Consider the following 22,958-nt stretch of genomic DNA (forward strand, 5'->3'; position numbering starts at 1 on the left):
CAATGTTTCAAGGTTCATCCATGTAGCATAAATGAGACCTTCGTTTCTTTTTATGAGTAAATATGCCATTGTATGGATAGACTCCCTTTGGTTATCTGTTTCTTAGCTGATGGGTAATTAGGTTGTTTTTACTCTGTTGCAAACAGTGCTGCTGAAAACATGGAAGTTTTCATGTGGATGTATGCTTTGAGTTCTATTGAGTTTTTCTTTAGAAATGGAATTGCTTGGTCAGTTTGATAACCTCTGTGTTTAACTTACTGAATTAATTACCAAACTGTTTTCCACAGCAGCTATACTATTTTATATCCCCATCAACAGTGAAGAAGTTTCTAATATCTCCATATCCTCTCTAACACTAGTTATTTTCCATTTTGCTTTTTTTAAATAGCTAATCTATTGGGTGTAAAGTAATATCTCATTGTGGTTTTGATTGCTATTTCTTAATGATATAGAACATTCATATCATTTTGCTTATTTGCCATTTGTATATCTTTCCTGGAGAAATGTCTATTCATGTAAAATATCTTTTACATTTTTTAATTGAGCTGATTATCTTTTTACTGTTGAACTGTAAGAGTTCTTTATATATTCTGGAAACTAGACCACATTTTCTCCTATTTATGTATTTTATCTTTTCTGCTGGTGCTTTTTGATGAAGTCTGATTTATCTGTATGTTCTTGGGTTGCTGTGCTTTTGCTCTCATACCTGAGAAAGCATTACTTAGTCCAAGGTCATGAAGATTTACACCCATATTTTCTTCTAGCAGAGTTACAGTTTTACCTCTTAAGTTCAGGTCTTTGATTCATTTTAATTTTTAAATTTTCGTATGTGATGGGGCACCTGGGTGGCTCAGTCGGTTGAGCGTCCGACTTCGGCTCAGGTCATGATCTCACAGTTTGTGGGTTCGAGCCCCGCATCGGGCTATTTGCTGACTGCTCGGAGCCTGGAGCCTGCCTCCCTCTCTCTGTCTCTGCTCCTCCCCTGCTCATGCTGTGTCTCTCTCTCCTTCAAAAATAAATAAAAAAACATTTAAAAAACTTTTTAAATTTTTGTATGTGATGAGAGTTTGGATCCATATTTATTCTTTTGCATGTGCAAATCTAGTTGTCCCAACACCATTTGTTTGAAAGGACTACATTTTCCCTACTGAATGGTCTTGAAGCTCTTGTCCAATATCAATTGACTATAAATTTGAGTTTATTTCTAGACTCTCAGTTCTGTCCCATTGATCTGTATGTATATCCTTAATGCAGTAACACACTGCATTGCTGTAGCTGTGAAGTAAGCTTTGAAATCAGTAAGTATGAGTCTTCTGACTTTGTTCCTCTTTTTCAAGATTATTTAGATATTCTGAGTCACTTCAGTTAGCATATGGTTAATTTCTGCAAAAAAGGATAGCTGGAATTTTGAATAGTGATTGTGTTGAACCAAGATCAGTTTGGAGATTATTGCCATCTTAACAATATTAAGTCTCCCCAATCTATGAAAATGGATGTCTTTCCATTAATTTCGGTCTTTAATTTTTTTTTCAATGATGTTTTGTAGTTTTCAATATCTGTGTCTTTTCGTAAATTCATTCATAAGTATTACATTCTTTTTGATGCTATTATGTTTTAATTTCATTTTTGGATTGTGTATTGCTAGTATATAGAAATACTAGTTTTTGTATATTGAGCTTTTATTCTGCAACCTTATGAAACTTGTTTGTTAGCCCTAATAGTTGGATTCTTTTTTTTTTTAAGTTTATTTATTTATTTTGAGAGAGAGAGTGGGAGAGAGAGAGAGAGAGAGAGAATCCCAGGCAGGCTCTGCATTGTCAACGCAGAGCCCTATGCAGGGCTAGAACTCACAAACCATGAGATCACTGTCTGAGCTGAAGTCAGACGTTTAACCCACTGAGCCACCCAGGCGCCCCTAATAGTTGGATTATTTATGGTTTTGTATATATAAAATCATGCCATCTAGAAATAAAAGTAGTATGGGGCGCCTGGGTGGCTCAGTCAGTTGAGCATGGAGCCTGCTTCAGATTCTGTATCGCCCTCTCTCTCTACCCCTCACCCCCCAAAAAAAATATTTTTTAAAAATAAATAAAAAGTTGTTTTAGTTTTTCCTTCCAATCTGAATGCCATTTGTTTCTTCTTCTTGCTTAATTACCTTGGCTAAAACTCTAGTACAGTGTTGAATTACCAAGACCAGTCATGCCTGTCTTACTCCTGATTTTAGAGAGGAGCTTTCAGTCTTTCACCATTAACTATGATATGAGCCATGGCTTTTTTGTAGATACTCTTTATCAGGTTGAAGAAGTTCCTTTCTATTTTGAGTTTGAGTGCCTTTATCATGAAAGGATGTTGGGTTTTGTCAAATGCTTTTCTAATATTAATTAAATTGACATTGTTTTTTTTCTTTGTTTTATTAATATAGTGTATTACATTAATTGATTTTCATACGTTGAACCAACATTGCATAGCTGGAATAAATCCCACTTGGTCATGATGTATAATCCTTTTTATGAGCTGCTAGATTTAGTTTGCTAAAATTTTATCTGAGTTCTTTTGCGTATGTATTTACAGGGGACATTGGCCTGTTTTTTGTCATGTCTTTGCCTGGTTTTGTTATTAGGGGAGTACTGTCTTCCTAGAATAATTAGGAAGTATTCCCTTCTCTTCATTTTTTGAGATGAGTTTGTGGAAGAATTACATTAATTTTTCTTTAAACATTTGATAAAATTCACCAGTGAGGCCATTTGGATTTGACCTTTATTTCTGGTAAATTTTTTGATTACTCATTCAGTCTCTTTAAGTCTTAATCATATTGTCTGTTCTTTCCAGTCATTTTAAGTTCCCTCTCTTTTTTTCTTTGTGTGTCTGATGGTTTGTCATTTTTGTTGACTTTACCAAAGAACCAATTTTTGGTTTATTGACTCCCTCCATTGTTTTTCTATTTTATTTTTCTTTCCTCTAATTTTTTTTTCTGCCCTAATTTTTCTTATTTCCTTCCACATTCTGCTAGCTTTGGGTTTAGTTTGCTCTTCTTTTTCTAGTTTCTCAAGGTGTAAAGTTAGATGATTGATTTGGGATCTTTCTTCTTTTTAAGTGTTGGGCACTCACAGTATAAATTACTTTCTGAGCAGTGTCTTCACTACATTCCACAAGTTTTGGTTTGTTGTGTTTTTGTTTTCAATTGTCTCAAAGTAATTACTTTCCTTTGTTACTTTTCTTGGACCTTGAATTATTTAGGCTTCTGCTGTTTAATTTCCACAAATTTGTGAATTTCTCAAATTTCCTTCTCTCATAGATTTCTAATTTTATTCTGTGTGGCCAGAAAAAAACATACTTTACAAGTTTTAGTATAACTTTTATATTTACTGAGATGTGTTTTATGGCCTAAAACGTAGTCTGTCCCGGAAAGTATTGTGTGTGTGCTTGAGAAGAATATGTAGTTTGCTATTGTTGAATTAAGTGTTCTCTGTATAGATGCCTGTTAGGTCTAGTTAGATTATAGTGTTATTCATATCTTCTATTCCCTTGCTGATCTTTTGTCTATATGATACTCACTACTGAAAGTAGGATATAAAAATAACTATAATTGTAGATCTTTTCCTCTTTTTAGTTCTGCCAGTTTTTGCTTCATGTATTTGAGAACTCTTGTTAAGTACTTATATGTTTAAAATTTTTATATCTTCTTGATGTATTAACCCTTTTCTTGTAAAATGTTCTTTGTATCTGAGAATTTTTTGTTTAAAGTTTAATTATTTTCTGATCTTAATACGGTTATTCCACCTCTCTTTTAGTTACTGTTTACATGGTATATCTTTTTCCATCCTTTTATTTTCAACTTATTTGTGTCTGTGATTCTAAAGTGAATCTTTTTTGGACAGCATTTAGTTGGATCAACTTTTTTTTATCCATTCTGCCAGTCTGCTTTTTAACTGATGAATTTACCCCATGGTATGTGTTATATATATATGGGTACGTTATGGAGTAAGTTCTTAATATTTATTGAATCTCTGAATGTTTGTTGAATGAGTGAACAAACAGATGGACCATTCTCATGTAGTTCCGTGCAGTTAAAAATGTTAAATTATTACAGGACCAGATTCAGCAAAGTATTTATGTATTTCAAGCAATGCATATCAGCCTAAGTAGGAATATGTTAGGGTATTTGAACATTAAACAACATACATGTAATTTGACTTATAGCAATAATAGATTGAAGGAGATTAACCAAAGGTCACAGCAATGACCGGACAGGAATTTCTTAATTAAAATTCATTGCCCATTCAAAATTTTCCAAAACAATAACAGGAACTATATGCTAAGAGTGGAAATGAACTTCCTTGGCTTGGCAAAAGGTGCCTTTAAAAAAGAAAATTATTGGGGCGCCTGGGTGGCTCAGTCGGTTAAGCGTCCGACTTCGGCTCAGGTCATGATCTCACGGTCCGTGAGTTCAAGCTCCGCGTCGGGCTCTGTGCTGATCACTGAGAGCCTGGAGCCTGTTTCAGATTCTATGTCTCCCTCTCTCTCTGACCCTCCCCCATTCATGCTCTGTCTCTCTCTCTCTCAAAAATAAATAAACGTTAAAAAAAAAAAATTATTGTTAATATTGGTTCCTCATGGAAAACTCAGTAGAAGCTTTCCCTTTAAAGCTAAGAATGAGACAAGGTTGCCTACAGTCCCCTCTTATACTTAGCATTGTATTGGAGGAACCAAACAGTATTGTAGGAAAAGAAAAAGAAGTTAAAAGCCTTAAAGCAGAGAAAAAAAGAAAAAAGCAGTACTCATCATTTGCTGATTCTCTGATTATTGTGTACAAAGAAAGTCCAAGACAATCAGTAAACAAACTTCTTTTCAAGTCTGTATTTTTCTAGAGAACTTAAATTTATTGGTGTCATAAAGACAAATTTTAAAATAGAGGAGTGATGTAAGAGTCTTATCCAAAAGAACATTCTTTTCAGTAGTTGCATTTTAAATTGTACATAAGAGTATTTGAATAGTTTTTATACTCAAGCTATATGTTCTTCCCTGTAGAGCTACAGAGAGTTCTGATGAAGTGGAGAGCCTGCGACCCCCTCGATTCTTTAATGAGGATGGAGTTATCAGACCTTACAGGTTGAGGGATGGGACTGGCAACCAAATGTTACAGGTGGGTGAAGAAGTATCTTACACACTAAGATTAATTTAGTCAAGTTTGCTTTATTACAAGTATCTATATAATGATTCCAATATATATTAGATTATTTGGGCTTTAGATGTTTTGCTTAATTCTGTTTAGAAGTTTTTTATGTTTACTTAGGTTTTAATGTACGTTTATTTACTATAAGATTTTTTTTTCTTTTTTACAGGCATCAAAAAGTTTGATATGAAAACAGTTAATGCATGACTTTGCAAGTGAAAGCCAGCAGTAGATTTTAGTCTTAAAATTTACAAACTACGTACAGCTGTTTCAATATTTTGAATACAAAGAAAAGCTTTCGTATTGGTAACTTTTTGTATAGGATTTTAGTGAATCTGATCTCGTTATAGGGTATTCTTAGTTCTGTACTGGATTTGCTAGATTTGTTGCAAACCATCATGCCTTTTGTACCCTCATAACTGGTGGTACTTACTTAACCAGTTAGACCATTTCTGCGTAGGGGACTCCCTCTGCATATCAAGCTGGTAGCTTTAATACAATTCTCCTGTCCACTTGGGCACTGATAAGGGAAAAATCAGTTCCACTGCTATTGTGAATTCTTGGGTTTCTTAGGCTTTTCTTTGGAAAATATTCAAGTGGCCATGACCTTCTTCCTGCCTTATGCTTGTGTAGTCTATTTAAAACCTGTGGAATCTGATAAGCAGTTCACATGAAAGCCAACATCTTTTAGAAAGGAAAATTGGCTTTTGAAACAGTAGACCATTTGAAGGCAGAATATTTTACCAGTTTAGATACTTTTCTTACTTTGAAAATTGTCCTTTTTAAAATTTGGATTATGGTGTAGGTAGCATACGTAATAGGTTATACCATTTCAAGTTACTTCATCTGTGGTTTAGATGTGGAGTCCTAAAGTAAAGCACTTGTTGGAAAACAAACCAGGAGTCGTTATGTTAAATAGACTTGAAAATATTCGTAGTAATAATAACCTGTAGGGATATGGTGCTTCCTTTATAGCCTTGATATTTTAAATATTTTCATGTTTAAAATGACCATGGTAAATATTTAAAACTTCAGTATTTTACCCACTACATGTAGAGAATATCACTTTGAATAAAATGTGCTTCCATCTAATATAGTAAAACATGACCATTGAGCTAATGTGTATTATTTAATAAAGTGATACTGTATTTAAAATGTTTTTAAAGCCTCAAAATAATTGCATATGGGGTAGAACTGGCAATCTAGTGAGAGGTTGTGCTCTAAAAGGCATTTCGTACAATCTCTGCAATGACAGTGTATCATTCTTTGGAAGATGCAAACGGTGCAGAAGTCACCTACGGTTAATACATTTGAAAAATATACTTCTATTCAGTTGCTCCCTTCCCTTGTTCGGGAAGTAACGTGTTCCTTACATTAGTAACTTATGTTAATAACATACTACTAACATTTTATTGGAGTGCCTAGTCATCACCTATTGAAAAACTAAAAATATTTCTTGAGAAATTTTTAATACATTTAGTAAGAAGGAAGTGTGAGTAGTGAGGAGAATTTAGAAATACATCCTCATTATCAGGGAATAGATTATAACAAAAGGAGAGAGACATGAGATACCAAAAATTTCTCACAGCTGATAACTTGATTTTAGTGACAAATAAATGTATTTTATACATTCATTAATTGTTAACTGAAGCTTTAAATTTTGGGATTTAAAGGTCAGGACTCTTGACTGTGTGTTTTTAAAGGTGCATATTGTTTTTAGTAGGCCAGTCTTAGTGTTAATTGCTAAAAGAGCTATTTAAAGGACTAAACCCTCACAATCCTTGTCAGCCATTTTACTTGTTTTTCAGCAAGAGCATAAATACAGTAGTAGCTGGAATACCTGTAGGAATTCACCAGAGGCCTTAGGATGTTTTTGGTTAGCATTACCTCTTACAGGTGTAAGAAGTAGGTTGTTGGTTTGGTGGTAATGGTGCTTTTTTAATCACAAGTCTGTTATTAGCAAACAGTTTAAAATCCATGAATGGCAGTATATAGAAAAAAAGTAGATGACCTAGAAACAGGATTTAAGATCTCATCTGCCAAGATTTCATCTAAGTGACTTGACAGTGGTGCCCTTCGAAAATGTTTAATATTTGAAATGCTTCTCATTTTTCTTTTTCTAATTCTCCAAAAAAAGGTACTCTGTGTTCACTAAATTATATGGATCAAAATATCATTAAATATAAAATATACTCTGTATGCCTTTGCATCTAGAAAGAAGTGCCATATTATAGTGCTTCCTGGTAGTCAATTCAAGTTACCTGCTAGAGAAATAGGATAACAATTCTAATATATTCACGAAATACCTTAGTGGTATTACCGAATTATTTTACCCATTGAGTGTACCAACCAGTGGAACTTCTTAGTCTTTGGTCTCTTAAGTTATGGAATATATCCATAATTACTGCCCTACTCATCTGAAAAGTCTGCTTCAAAATTATTCTAACTCGAACATTTCACAATTTTACATGTTTGCAAGCATTTTGCCATGCCTGACTAACCTTTGTGCTTCTTTTTTCCTTTACCATGCTTACAGAAAATTCAGGTCTACAGGGAGTGGATCATGACTCACAGTAGCAGTAGTGATGATGATGATGATGATGATGATGATGAGTCAGATCTGAAATGTTAAATTCGTGTGTTCTTTGTCATTTTATTTGGAATGTTTCATTAACATGTTTTGTATGACTGCTACCCTAATGCCTATATATCCATTTGTAAGGAGTGAAAGTACTTTTTTCCTTTGAAAATGTGTTTTTACACATTTTCAGAAAGCAAAGTAATTGCATTATTAAGCACAGAAAAATGTATTTTACATCCAAAGTGGGGCATATTATATTTTCTACCATTTGCTTGTATATGTTTTGTGGCTTTATAAAATGCAGAGTTTGTCTTTACGATTTAAAGGTAGACTTAAATATTTCTTTAATGTTCACTAGTTTTCTTTTAAATTATCCGCTTATTAGCAAAATGCCATTTTTAATATTCTCTGTAAATTTTCTGGGCTATAATTCCATTGTGTAAAAGAAAAATAATAGGAACACCAAGTCAATATTTTATATTTAGCATTTGAAAAGTATTTTTGTCAAATTTCTTTTAATAATAATAAACTTATGTAACTTAAATATGAATGTGTTGTTCTATTCCAAAATCATATAGGTTGTACCACTCTCATAAGGAACATTCATGATTTGTCATGGAAGGTTAGGTGGTGACATAATGTGTAGTCTTAGAATGAAAAATAATGTTCTTTGGTTCACTTTTTATTTCATTATATATATATTTTTGTGAAAGAAGGAACAAAGTTGGTTTTATAGCCATTATATTTACTTGTTAACCTAAATATCCATATGCTATATCCCTATTATAAAATATTACAGATTAATTCAGGATATTAGAAGAATTTTTATAGTATTTTTATAGTTTGTTTTTTTTTAATTTTCAACTTGAACGATTTTGTCCCATTTTTTTTTAATTTTTTTTTTCCAAGAGAGAAAGCGAGCACGCCTACGTGTGAATAAGTGGGAAGGGGTGGAGAGAGGTAGACGGAAGATCTCAAGCGGGCTCCTTGCTGACAGCAGAGAGCCTGATGTGGAGCTCAAACTCCCAAACTGAGATCGTGGCCTGAATTAGATGCTTAACTGACTGAGCCACCCAGGCGCCCCTATCTTGTCCTAATTCACTATTCAGTTAGATGTACAAAAGAAATCGTCTAAAGGTGAATGACTAGTAGTAATATATTTTTTTTTAGTTTTTATTTCAATTCCAGTTCATTAACATACAGTATAGTATTAGTTTCAGGTGTACAATATAGTGATTCACCAGTTCTTTATACTACCCAGTGCTTATCAGGACAAGTGCACTCCTTACTCCCCATCACCTATTTCACCCATCCCCCCACCTACCACCCCTCTGGTAAACCATCAGTTTGTTCTCTATAGTTAAGAGTCTGTTTCTCGGTTTGCCTGTCTCTCTCTTCTAATTCTTTTTCAGTTAAATGGTAATCCCTACGACTGCTGTGTTTTTGGATCAACAGAGAAACATTTACCTTGACTTATGTTAATCAGTTTATATTGAGCTTATATTAATTGGATTGTAGTAAATAATTGCTTAATCAACTTTTGGTTTAATTGATTCAACTCATCATTTCTGAATCTCTTCTGATTCTTAAGTTTACCAAGATTTTAGTTCTATAAATCATTGTTCTATTTCTTAGAACATGACTAGTTTAATTATTTAGTATTGAGCTTACAAAAAAAGAAGCTAAAAAATGATAAGGTCTTTTGAAATTTCTACCTGCCTAGCATTCATTTAAATTAAATAGAAATCAAGGTTGTATATACTAGGACTAAGAAATATGTGAGTGCCAAATAATTTAATTATTGTTTTCACCAAAATAGTATTCTTCTCTTTTTGGATGAGTAAATACATGAGAACAGTGACCATTAAAATAGTCATGACTTGTATCAGAGACAGTGTAAATCCATCTTATCGCCATTGGTCTCTCACCCCTGGCTAAAATCAAACAAAACCTACTCCTTCTACAAGGAGCTAGAAAGAGCACAACCTATTATTATGTATTGCGTATGTCTTAGGAAAGGCCTGGAAATGTCTTCATTGACTTTTTACACTTCAGTGAGGCACAGGGCCTTTCTAAATGGGAAAACTACTGAACTTCTTGATTACAAGGCATTTACTGACTTTCCTGTGGTTGGTCTGTGACACTTAATCCTATGGTATAGGTTTCATAAAGGTTCGTAAGAATTTATCGGGAAAAGTTCTGGATATTTCAGCATCGCCTTGCCATTTTAATGAAAAGGAAATTGTAGACGGGGTTACATTTATTTAAGATCCCTTAAACAGCGCAATGATTTAAAACCATATTCTAGTAACTAATAAGCTGTCATGTAGTTCATGTAGTCTTAAGGATTTAGCATTCTTAAATTTTTAATACTTAGAAGTGAAATATGTTCTTAACAGAATAACTGCCCTTGTTCTTTCTGTTTTCATGCCCAGGGAAAAATCTTTTCAAGCTGCTTTGACCACCAATACTATTTTTCCAGTAAAAAAAAAGTTGCTTTTTATTACAGAAAAATTCAAGATTGAAGATTCCTCTGTTATTTTACACCAGTGTGTTCATGTTGGAAATATAGGACATGAACAAAAATATCTTCTTACTCCTCACCAAATATATAGAAAATAAGTTCAACTTTGGCACTTTTATGAGATGCTTATTAGAGGCTTTATAATTAATTAGAATTTTAAAATGGAAGTATTTTATAATGAGAAAGTGTAGAAAGCTACATCTGAAAGATTAAGTCGTACCACACCTTTCCATATCCTTTATTTATATTCTAAATTTCTATTTGATCACTGCTTATGTATAGAAAAAGGAAAGGAGGGGTTCTTCTATCATCTCTAAGGGAGTCATCACTCATTCTCTCTTTGCCTTTGTATTTACTTGACACTTGAGTAACATTGAAAACTGGCAGGAAGAAAAACTCCTAAAAATCCTGAAATTGTGGACATCTTTACCGTGGATAAATTTATAAGAGCAGCTTATAAGTGAAGTAAGATGAATTGGATATAACAAATGTAAATCCAGAATAATATTGCTGCCAATATTCCTTATAAAAAAAAATAAATTTCACTTTGTTTCCATATTTAAAATAATCTGGATTTTATAAATTTTACATTTTGAAATTGTTCAAAACATATCAGTGTTAAGTGTTGATTTTAAAGTGATGCTATTAAAATTTGCAAATAGAGCCATTGTAATTTGTGACTAGGACATCAATATTCAACATGAAATACATGATACTGTATTTACATCCCAAGGTCATGTATCCTGAAGAACAATAGCTGCTGTAATAGTTGGTCTGATTTAACCCCTGTGGTGAAATTTTGCATCATACTCTCCTATAGTAATGGGAGGAGGACCAGAGACAAACAAAAGTGTTACTGAGTACTTTTCTACCACCCCTTCAAGCCTTTGGTTTTGTTTTGTAGATTTCCTTGCAAAAGTATAATTTATTATTAATTTATAATGGTCAAAAAACATTAAAGGTCTTATGGGGTCTAAATAAGATACATAAATTATTCATTTATAGCAAGTAATTGTGATGGGTATGTAAAAAGAATGTCAATTTTAATTTATCCCTGCACCTTTGAGATAAATGGAGATTAAAAATGTTTAGATTGTTAATTTAATCTTTAATTTCAGTGGATGAATGTTTGAATTCATGAAGTGCAGTGAGTATAAACAGTACTATGTAAAACATTATCGAAAGTACTGAATCCAAGAAGAATAAAACACATGATTTCAAATTGGTCTCTATTAGGGAGCTAGTTAGAATAATTTAAAATTTTCACATGTAGCAGTTTGTGGTTGGTTAGTTTTAATGCGGTAGACCATTTTCGTGTCCATTATCTCAGTGTGATGAATTTATTTAGTAATTATTTAGCAATAGTGTACCTCTAAAATGAGCTTTAAATTAAATGTCTAATAACTTTGTAAAGTTGGTTTTTAATATAGGCTTTTTATTACATATGTATATTCTAAGCAATGAAATGGTAACAAAGATACGTGCTAAATTGCATTATGCCATTTTCTGAATCTTAGAGATGCTTAAATATTTGTTCAAAATAGTATAGTCAATATCAGTGTTTTTGAAAAACAAAGGATAGAGACTTAGCTAAACACGTACTTCTTGATTGGGTATGCTGTGTTTTTCTAAATTATCATTTAGATTATCATTTAGAGTAGAAAATGCTTAACTATACGTCTACAAAGATTTTTCTGAATGTAGAACTTGGGATTTCTATGAATTAAAAAATTGGTAGACCCATACTTCCATGGATAAAGCTAAATTCCTCTTGTGAATCGTTAGCTAACATTGATAAGAAAATTTTCAAAAAATAGATTTTTTTTTTTACTTCGCGACTGTAGTACATGCTCAGTGAAGAAAAGTCAGAAACTACAGAAATAAAAATTATCCTATCTCCCCACCATTTATGATATATTTCCTTTTTAAATTTTTTATTAACATGATAGTGATCCAAATACGTAAATTTCTGTTATGTTATAAATTTTTATAAGCAGAATTATTAACTTCTAAAAATTAAAAAAGTGATCTATCCATGGAATAATCCCCAATGTGGGAAACTGGTCTTTATTTCTAGAATACATAAAAGCCAGCAGAACCTTTTCTCAATTTTTATAATTTTTTGTAGTTACAAGTTTTATTTTCTTTTTAACTGAACATGTTTGTACCTTTTTACAAAGTTTCCATCCCTTAAATAAATATCCTCTTAAAATGAGTGTGTGTGATCCTTATGTCCTTCACATGTAGGAATGTTGTCAGCTGGGTTATTCCACAAGGGTAGCATACTCAAGCTTTTCAGATATTTTACACCTTTATCTGTGTTGTCTTTGAATCTCTTACATCTCTTACCTTAATATCATAGTTGCGATTATGTGAGTTGTTGTAGAAGGGAGGCTGTTTTTGTTTGTTGTATATTTCTTTTCTTTCAGAAATTACAGATGTTTATAATTAGCCTCAAACACTGCCCTAATAGCAATTGGAAGATAACTGCCTTCAGCCGACGTGGTCTTTCCCTTTACCTCTGGAGGAGAATTACAACTGATCTGGAAGAAAGGGCTTACCATAGGCAGTCAGATCACCAGAGTAGTGCTGAACACTCTTCCTGGCTTCATCTGAAATTTTGAGTAAGTGGACAAGAACTAGGAGACAGATGCTTATTGGATTTTACTCTTCATTTTGTAACTCTTCCCGTCCAGAAGCCAGTTTCTGAATGGGATGAGACAACTGAAGAGAGCCAAATCCTGTTATCTAGGCAAGTTAGAGCTCTTAGCATCTCAACTAAAGCAGATCCTATGAGAAAGGAGATTAACCTAGATACATTCTAATACATCATTTATCAATTTGGCGGAGGTCTCTTAGAGAGTCTTTGATACATCATTTTAGAAGGCCTGTTCTTTCCAACATTTAGTAGTAAGTCCCACTGACTTTATTTTGCACCAGAAGAGTAATTCACTCCACTTAGAACCTTCCAGTATTACATAACAATACCTTTTGAATAAGACTTTGGAATTATATCTTTTTCTGGAGGTGATGATTCCACTTGAGTTTTTTCTTTGTGTCAATTATAAAATTATTTTTTTGATTCTTTTTTAATTCAGTAACCTGAATGAGACCAATTCAATTTCTCAATCTTTTAGGGAAGGATAAATACTATTAAAATAGAAAATTTAGTACATTTAACTTTAAAATCCTTAAATGTTAAGTTCAGGTAGGTTTACCTGGAGTCTCTCTTCTTCCCAAAGATGTGCAAATAGAGCTTCAACTTTGCAGTAGTTATTAGCTTAGAAGCTATTTAGCCTTTATTTTAGCTATAGGTGCTAAATTGTAACCTGGAACTCAGTACATGACCTCTGTACTTCTGTGTTAGAGCTCTACCTCATATGGCTTCCCCTGGTTACTGTGGACAGCACCCAGAGTCTCAGCATGAGTTGAGCTTAGGAAAGCTCATTTGAAACTTTTTTTTAGTGTGTACTCTAACAGTAGTGTTCTTAGAAAACATTGGTATAAGTTATGAAAAATCTATTTTTTATTGGCCAAATGTCCTATGGAAGAAAGGTGTTCTCTTGCCAAATGCCAAATGAAGCAATTCATTTTCATGCAGAATTAAATTGGAGGCCACTTTGATTCATCCAAAAACAAACTTTCATGTCATCTATGGAAGGAAGCACCGTGTACTTTTTCTATCAGTCTTTAGTTACAAATTCAAATGAAATTGATGTCCCAGTTACTTTTGATGATGACTCTAATGAATTTTAATGTCAAATTTTCTGTGAAAAATTACCACTGTGAAGAACCCTATAGGAAGCAGTGTGGAGAAAAATGTACAGTAGGCATTTTGTGGCACTTCCGTCTGAGGTAGTTGTTTTAGTTAAAGATCTCATGAAGCTCCAATGGTGGAATATATAAGTATAGGAGGCTGCGTGTTTCTTGTAAAGTTAACTTGTATAGAATTGGCAGGCTATTTCAAATTTTAAAATTGCCAAAAAAGTAAATGTATAATTGTATACGTGTAATTGAATTTTTGCTAGATGATCTGGTAGTATAGGTTATATGAATACCAAGAAGAAACAGTGTCATGTACTCCTACAAGTATTTTGTTACATTCTTACTAGTTTCGTATTGGACACTCTTCTAGATCTTAAGATTACAGGTCTGAAGAGAGTAGTCAACATTGCTGTTCATCTTTTCTGAGATTACCACCGTAGTGAACTTTATTCTAGTTACTGGGGACAAAACAAAAGCTATGTTAGAGGCCATCCCTGTCCTGTCAGATCTTCACAGTCTCATTCCTGTTGGCTGTTGAGCTGCTTACTAAATGCAAGGCTCTAAGAGACTGTAGGACTCAAAAGAGACAAGATACACCCAACCATCCCAGAAGATAATGATTCCTAGGTATTATAGGACACTGGAGCGTTGTAAGAGATACGGTACAGCTTGTAGGATGTCTGGATCCAGATTACAGTGAGCTGTTAAAATGGCAGCTCACTGTATCTGCTGGACTCTATGTAGTTCTTTGGGCTAACCCATTTTGACAATAAAACTTATCTGAGCTATAGCAGTATCTTATGGCTCAGGGCCTGGATTCTAGAGCCAAGTAAACCTGAATTCAGCTCCAGCTTTTCCTTTCACTAGCTTTATAATCTTCTAGTCTGCTTGCCTGGCCGCAATTTCCAAACTGTAAAATGGAGATAATTCTGCTACTTAACAATTGGTGTTAAGTAGTGTTAGTGTCATAACACCAAGATACAACAGTACCTTGGTGTTGGTAACATAGTACCAAGATAACAGTAACCTTGGTGGTGGTGATAGGATCTAAACAAGTAAGGTAACGTGTGTGACTGTTAGTACAGTGTATAGTAAGAACTCATTGTATTTTCATTATTCCAGGTGAATACCGGTTGATGCTAGTTCTTGGTCATCATTATATAAATTTTATGTTTTACATTTGTCTCCTTTTTATCAGGATAAAAGCATTAATGAATCTTACCCTTTTTCTTCCTTTCAACATTAATGGAATACTGTAATTAAAATATCACAACCATTTCCACATATTAATTGGTGAACAAGAGAAACAATCCTCAGTGATTTGGACTGCTCTGAATTACATACTATTTTGAAAGAAATGTTAAAATGTTTAAAATAAGTTCTTAAGTATGTGTAGCATGATGGGTCAATAAATGATGCTCAGTAGAGGTTCTGCTGGAAATGTGTTTAGAGAGACTTGTAACTATCCACTTAAAATTATTTTTGGCCCTTCTTCTGGAAGGGCCAATTTAATGGTCTTTTATTATCAATGCACATAATTATGTCATGAGCATAATTCTCTCCTTTCTCCAGTCTTTGAGTTGAACCAGTTGATGATAGTTCATATCTCTTAAGGTAGTAGTAGTTTACTTGATTTGATTTTTAAGTTGGCGGGGTTATACTCAACTTTCCTTCCCGGTCTAAACTGTTAGCAGAATTTACCCTTTTGATTAACAATCAGAATAGCTCCTTAGCTTGGGAGGAGACAAAGGTATGGGAGATTCAGAAAGACCTGATTCCTTACCAGATTTGATGACTGTCACTGAGATTTGAAGTTGTTTTTTTTTTTTTTTTTCACATCAACTTGCCTCACAGAATAGGCCAAATAACACTCCTTCACTGTTGGTTACATTTATTGTGTTAGGTATATGAAATTATTGAGCTTTGAGGTAATGAATTTCCACTACATTTTATCATGAAGCACGGTTGAATGCCTTGTGTCTCCTGGCGAGGGCCCTGAAATCTCTCATGTTTGAAGTGAATTAGTAAAACAGTTTTTATCTCTAACCTTTAATCCAATAACTCTAGGAAAGTTATGCTTCTTGATCACATTTTTCTCTAAAGATAGCGATTGTTTTGAACAAGTTGTCTATTTACTTCTTAAATAATTGAGAAATGATAGCCTTTATTATTTTAATTTACGATTACCTACCTACATTTTGTTGTTTTTAAAAACAAGCTTAATTTTTTAGTATAATCTGTTTATAGGCCTTTCCTCTTTCCCCATCATCTGCTGACTATTCAAATTAGCCAGTGTATAAAGGTGTTTATTTGTCGTCCAGTAGATTGTCTTGTCTGATAGCATTCTGACTCTTTATTTCTCATCTAGATGAATTTCATTTTCCTCTCATCCTTCATGTTTCTGTCTTTTAAAAAAAACAACAAAAACCATTTATACTTCCATGAGACTGTGTGGTCTTCCAAAAGAGCCAGGTACTGATCAGATTTGGGGGTTTTTTGATTTGTTTTGTTTTGTTTTGTTTTGCTGAACTGTGTGTTCTTATCCTTTATCCAATTTCCTGAAGTAAATCTCCCATGAATATTAGCACTTTAGATTGTTTGGGATTTAAAGCCTTCCATGTTTGTGATTTATTCCCCATATCTGTGTTTTCATATTTTGCTTTGTTCTTTTCAGAAAATTTTTGTTATAGAACTTTGCTGATTCATAGCATTTGGACGACTTGAACGTGTTAGCAATATAATTTTCAACGTCTCTTCTTTTTCTAAAGTATTGGAATTACCTGATATGAAATGTGGATGTTAGTAGAGGGTGACCCTGACACCCCTATCTTATAGGTTCCTACCATCAGTGTATTTCTAGGTTTGCAGTCACTTTGGATTTATTTGTATCTAATAAACTAAGGTCTACATACTCTTCTAATGCAAAAAGAACCCTTTTACCAGTAACCGTACATTTTAATTATCTATAAATTCTGACAGTTATATGTAACAGTTCCTTTGTGTTCTCAAACGATGTGTATTTTAATGAATAAGGCAAAATTTGTTTTTTTTTTATTTTACACCGCGTGTTAAATGAGGCTAACATGTCTAACATACTGGCTAATGTACTTGATACTTCAGCCTAATTATTGGATTTCAGCCAAATTTTTGTCTTTATGCAAAGGCTGTATATAGTGATTCCTAGCCCTAGTTTTGTAGTTCTTCATTTATTTTAAAGGGTATCACAAATTATTTCAGCAGAAACATTGATACCTAATATCTGTTTGGGAAAGGGGAAGACAGGATATTAACACTGAACTATTTGAACCCTACTAACCTAAAAAAAAAAATTAGCCTGCCTGCACTGCTTTAGCAGCCTGCTTCAGCAACATCCAGCATCAGGGATATTGAAGACACTTTTGAGGTATCATGGGAAACGTGTGACTGGCACCATAAGAGGAAACATCATGGTATAGTGAAAAGCACTGGAACTAGAAGGGAAGAAACCACTTTTCTGAGCCCACTCTTGCAACTGACAGTATGACCCCAAGCAAGTCACTTAACTGTAATCTTAGCTAATCACACGAGGTTGCTTTGAAGAGTAGGTGGGTAAGACACTTACCTGATTCTCCATTATTTCATGTGTATATAAGGTCGTGTTTGGATGAACAGTAACTTTGCTTTAGGTTGAAAATTGTTTTTTTTTCTGAAATGATTTATAATGATGCTATGAAAAGTAAAAGTCTAAATATATAGAAAACTTATAAAGTGAAATAATTAGGCAATTGTAACCAAAGGCATGATGTTTGTAGACTTACAGCATGGTGGAAGATGATGGTTGATAAGCCATCATATTCTTTCACTCCCATGCTTCTATGGGACTGGGTTCCCTATTCTTCTCTATTCACCTGTTTGTAATGGAGTTTTGCTATATAAGGACTTATCTTTGATATTTACTCAACTATATCCATTCTGATAACAGCACAGTTCAGTGTGTGTTCAAAATAGGCAGCTGTATGACAATCGTGTCCATTTGTCTTTCAAGTGTTGGATCTAAGGTTTTTGGTGAACTCCAGAAAACATAGCATGAGTGACTTTTGGGGGGATTTCTAGCTTTTACTTCCACCAGATGCTACTGTGACGTTTGACATTGGTTTAATTGCTTATTTGCACAGGTTACATTTTATTTAAGTTGGGTGTGAAAAGTGGAAAGTATTGCGAAGCAGGCTCCTCTACAATGCCCAAATTTAAAACATTAAAATAGAAGCTAGGTACCTAGAGGTAAACCATAGCTTTTAAGCTGTTTGAAGGTTGTGGTCTATTAATGAGGCATATAGACTCTTGACTTACAGTAGTGGTGATATTCTTGAGATCAGCATTTGTACTCTTGATTTTTAACCTTTTTTTTTTTTTTTTAAGTTTATTTTGAGAGAGAGTGAGCAAGGGAGGGCCAGAGAGAGAGAGAATGAGAAAATCATAAGCAGGCTCCGCACTGCAAGCACGAAGCCCAATGTGGGGCTTAAACTCAGGAACCTTGAGATCATGAGCTAAGCCAAAATCCAGAGTCAGACACTTAACTAACTCAGCCACCCAGGTGCCCCTGTACTCTTGATATTTAAACTTGGTTATACAGAACAAAAGAAAATAATACTTTAAGCTAATTTCTTTTCAAATACAAAAAATAACCGAAAAGTGTATAAAATTAAAAATAATAGTTTCACTTCTGCCCCCACTATTAACCTTTTCAAGCCCAGAGATAAGTGCTATTACATTGTAGTGTGTTATCACCAACCCTTCCAGATATGTCTTGTGAATATATAAATAAGTGTACATGTATGTTTTTAGTACCCCCATTCATTCCCAGCAATGTAATTGCTCTTCATTTAGTATATGTTGTACATCTTTCTTTTTTTTTTTTATTTTTATTTTTTTTAACATTTATTTATTTTTGAGACAGAGAGAGACAGAGCATGAACGGGGGAGGGGCAGAGAGAGAGGGAGACACAGAATCGGAAGCAGGCTCCAGGCTCTGGGCCATCAGCCCAGAGCCTGACGTGGGGCTCGAACTCACGGACCGCAAGATCGTGACCTGAGCCGAAGTCGGACACTCAACCGACTGAACCACCCAGGCGCCCCGCACATCTTTCTATATCATTATGCACATCTGCATTTTTCTTTCATGACCACATAATGTCACATTGTATGGCTATACTATAATTTATTTAAACAGTCCCCTTTATGATTTTAACTTAGTATTACTGTGAAGATTCTATAATGTATATCTTGGCATAGTTTTGCATAAGATAAATCCTAGCAGTCAAATTCCTCACTTAAAGGGTATTTTTAATTGATTGGCATTTTCTTGATTTTGAGTTGTTGAACATATTCTCATATGTTTATTGGTCAGGTTTGTTGCACTTAACACATTTTCCTATTGGTTTACTCGGTTTTCTTCTGTTGAATTGTTCATATTCCTAGAATTCTCTGTTATGAAATTAGCTCCATATCTCTGGATTGACAGATATTTTCCCAGTTTATTCTGTAATCTTTATGTTATTTTACTTTGTTCTGTTTGTTTACTGTTTTGCCACCCAGTAATGCTTAATTTCCAAGTACTTAACATTTTTTTATATTGTTTTATAGACTTTGTGTTTTATATTTAAGGTTGTCTCACTTTAAGGTTATTAAAATGTTACTTTTTCTTGTACTTATATAGTTTCATTTTGTATGCCTAAATCCATGAGCCCCCTGGAATTGATTTGGTATGGAGAGAAATGGGGACCCAGCTTTAGCTAGCATGTTACCTGAAACACCATTTAATAAAACATGCTTCTCCCAGTAATTTAAAATGCTATCTGGATTTTATGTATCCCTGTTTTTGGATATGTAGTATTTTATAACGTCCCAGTGTACATTTTGGTCAGTTTCTGGAATCTGTATTCTTTCTGTTGACCCATCTGTGTATAACTGCCAGTGAGCACTTAACCGTTTCACCAGTTGTGCTCATGTCTGCTAGCTTAGTTCTCACTCAGCTTTTACAATTTATTGGGTATCAACACTTTTTCTCCTAGAGAAATTTTAGTATAATTTTGTCAAATCACTTCCTCTTCTCTCCCCAGAAGAAACTAACACACCCTATCCAGGGGTCATATTGTTTTGGCGGGGTGGTAAAAATTGGGGTTGGGGAAGGGAATAACAGCACTATTGTAATGAATTTTTCTATCCAGGATACGACATGGATTTCCATTTTCACGTTTTCTGTTATTCCCCTCAATAGTGCTATAGCTTTTATCACATAAATTTTGCATGTTATTTGTTAAGTTTATGCATAAATGTTTATTTTTTATTATCCTGATAAACAGAATTTTTTTCCTTCCATTTTTCTATTTGATACTGTGTTTATAAAACAAAGTTACTGGGTTTATATACTTGGGTTTTCCAGACAATACTGTCATCTGCAAAAAATTTCTATTCTTCCTATGCAATTTGATACTTTTTAATATTTTATATTTTCTTAGAATATGACCTAAGATTATCTTGAAGTCACTTGTTAGCTTTTAATTTTAAGTTTTAGACATAGCCTAATGGAACACAATTTTCTGAAATCTTTTTATCTCTTTTGGATTTCTTCAAGAGATCTGACATTTTGGCTGAATTCTTTTTTTTTTTTTTTTTTCAACGTTTTTTTTTTATTTATTTTTGGGACAGAGAGAGACAGAGCATGAACGGGGGAGGGGCAGAGAGAGAGGGAGACACAGAATCGGAAACACGCTCCAGGCTCCGAGCCATCAGCCCAGAGCCTGACGCGGGGCTCGAACTCACGGACCGCGAGATCGTGACCTGGCTGAAGTCGGACGCTTAACCGACTGCGCCACCCAGGCGCCCCCTTGGCTGAATTCTTAACATACCGCTTTTTGAGGGATCTTAGTCACAGTTACACTGTTTGCCCTTAAAAAGTAATAAAAAATGAAGTAAGTAAAAAAAAAAAAAAAAAAAAGTAGGCTAGCCCACAATATATTTTAAGTAGCCAAAGTAACTCTGTCCTCAGAGTAAATGATATTTAGAACAGAATTAAAAATGATGTGTATTTCATTTATATAATTATTTTTATATTTTCTGGGACAAAGAATTGTTGACAATGTCACGGATAGACAGTGTTTCCACATTCTTGAAAATAAAGGTTGTTGTATATGCTAATTAGGTCCCACAGTTCGTGTTTGTCCAGAGACACTCTGCTCCTCATTTGTGAATGAGTTACGAGACTGGGAAAGAAAAGCATGTTTGTAAGGCAGATAGGAAAATTCCAGGGAAGATGCAAGATGGGACCAATACTAATTTATGTGATACATACGTTTACAATGTGTTAGCATTTACATGTGTTTTTTGTACATAGGTGATCAAATACTAGTATGTTTTTTAAGAGAAAATGAATGTGATAGTTCAGTAGTAACCTTAACAGGTTCAGTTTAAACTCTGTAAGGTCATGACATTATCTTCTAAAAATCCAGCATTAAACATTGATATAGCTGCAATTGAGTCATCTTGAATAAATCAGTACAAATAGGTGCTTTTAAAAAAGGAAGCAGCAATAGTTTTCTGAATATTCAATTATATGATGTATTTACTGTATAAATATGTTAATAATTTGCCCCCATTGAGAAATGGCTTTTAGAGGATCACAATGCATTCATTACTTGCATTAGAATAGAAATACTAATGAAATTCTCACTCTCTCTCACCTTTTTTGTAGGTCATGGAAAATGGAAGATTTGCAAAATACAAGTATTTTACCCATGTCATGATCAACAAAACAGATATGTTAATGATAACTAAAAGGTAACTTTGTTGAATGTAATTTGGTAAGAGGTTAACTGAGAGCCACTCGTGAAGGGAAGCAGTTGACGTTCACCATTTTTGGCACATAGTCACCCCGATTCCTGCTAACTCTGGTCCTCTTGCTCTACAAGCCTCATCAGAAAACCTTACATAAATTTATGTTCAGCTTTGTGCATGAGTGCGGATAAGTCATAGCCATGCACAAACGTAAATTGTTTAGTATTTTTTCAACCAATTTGAATAATATAGAAATTCCCATAACACTGTCCTCACAGTACCATTTCTTCCCGCTCTGAAAAAAGTGCACAGTTTCAGATGACTCCAGAAGTCTTCTAGTGATATCTATCCATTAGCATACATAGAGATTCAGTCACATAAGTAAATAACATCACTGGAGACAGGTGATTTCTTACGTGGATACTCCCAGCTCCAACCAGATCCTCAAGTAGACGTGTAGATCGAGGTACACGCAAAATTACTCAGCGGCATAGCTTCAGAGGGGCTAGTTTTTGCAGGAGTTACTGTTAAACTGCGGGAAAGAGTCAGCTGCTGCAGTATTAAGACGGGGGTTTTGGATGGATGGCACAGAGTGAAATGTGGCTGAGGGGGAGAGGTTGTGGCTAACTGAAAGAAATTGTCAATAAACCTCTGGTTTTGTTCACTATTGAGAAGGTGAAGTTGTATTAGCACTTACTGGTTCAAATTCACTGTTGAACTTAGCAGTCATTTCTGACGTTTTTCGTACTAACCACTTCCGAGTCTAGAATTTACAACACTATATTAATTTTCTTATATAAAAGTCACACAAAGTAGAAAATCCACGTGGTATTAGAAGGTATACATGTAAAAGTTAATCTTCGTTGCATCCTAGGTACCAGTCCCTCTTTTCCCGGTCCTACAGGCCACCATTTTTACCTGTTTCCTCCTTGAAGTATTCTCTGCCTATACAAGCATACACGCATATGTATCTTAACATAAATGGGAATCTGTTACACATACCATTCTGTACCATTTTTTGCTTAAGATCTATGTCTTGAAGATTATTCCATATCAACATATGGAGATCTTTCTTAACTTGTAAAGGACTACTTTAGCATTTA

General features: G+C 34.0%; 1 protein-coding gene across 1 annotated transcript in view; it reads left to right on the top strand.

The window, feature by feature from the left end:
• Positions 1–22,958, top strand: part of VPS13A (vacuolar protein sorting 13 homolog A) — a 252,942-nt gene that overhangs the window by 224,326 nt on the left and 5,658 nt on the right. The window contains exons 69-70 of the mRNA XM_053907998.1: positions 5,029–5,143; positions 21,773–21,858. Of these exons, the coding sequence (XP_053763973.1) occupies positions 5,029–5,143; positions 21,773–21,858 (201 nt within the window). The remainder of the gene's footprint in view (positions 1–5,028; positions 5,144–21,772; positions 21,859–22,958) is intronic.

This window comes from Panthera pardus, unplaced genomic scaffold, assembly GCF_024362965.1.
Source record: "Panthera pardus isolate Hobbes unplaced genomic scaffold, ASM2436296v1 HiC_scaffold_20, whole genome shotgun sequence".
Taxonomy (NCBI): domain Eukaryota; kingdom Metazoa; phylum Chordata; class Mammalia; order Carnivora; family Felidae; genus Panthera; species Panthera pardus.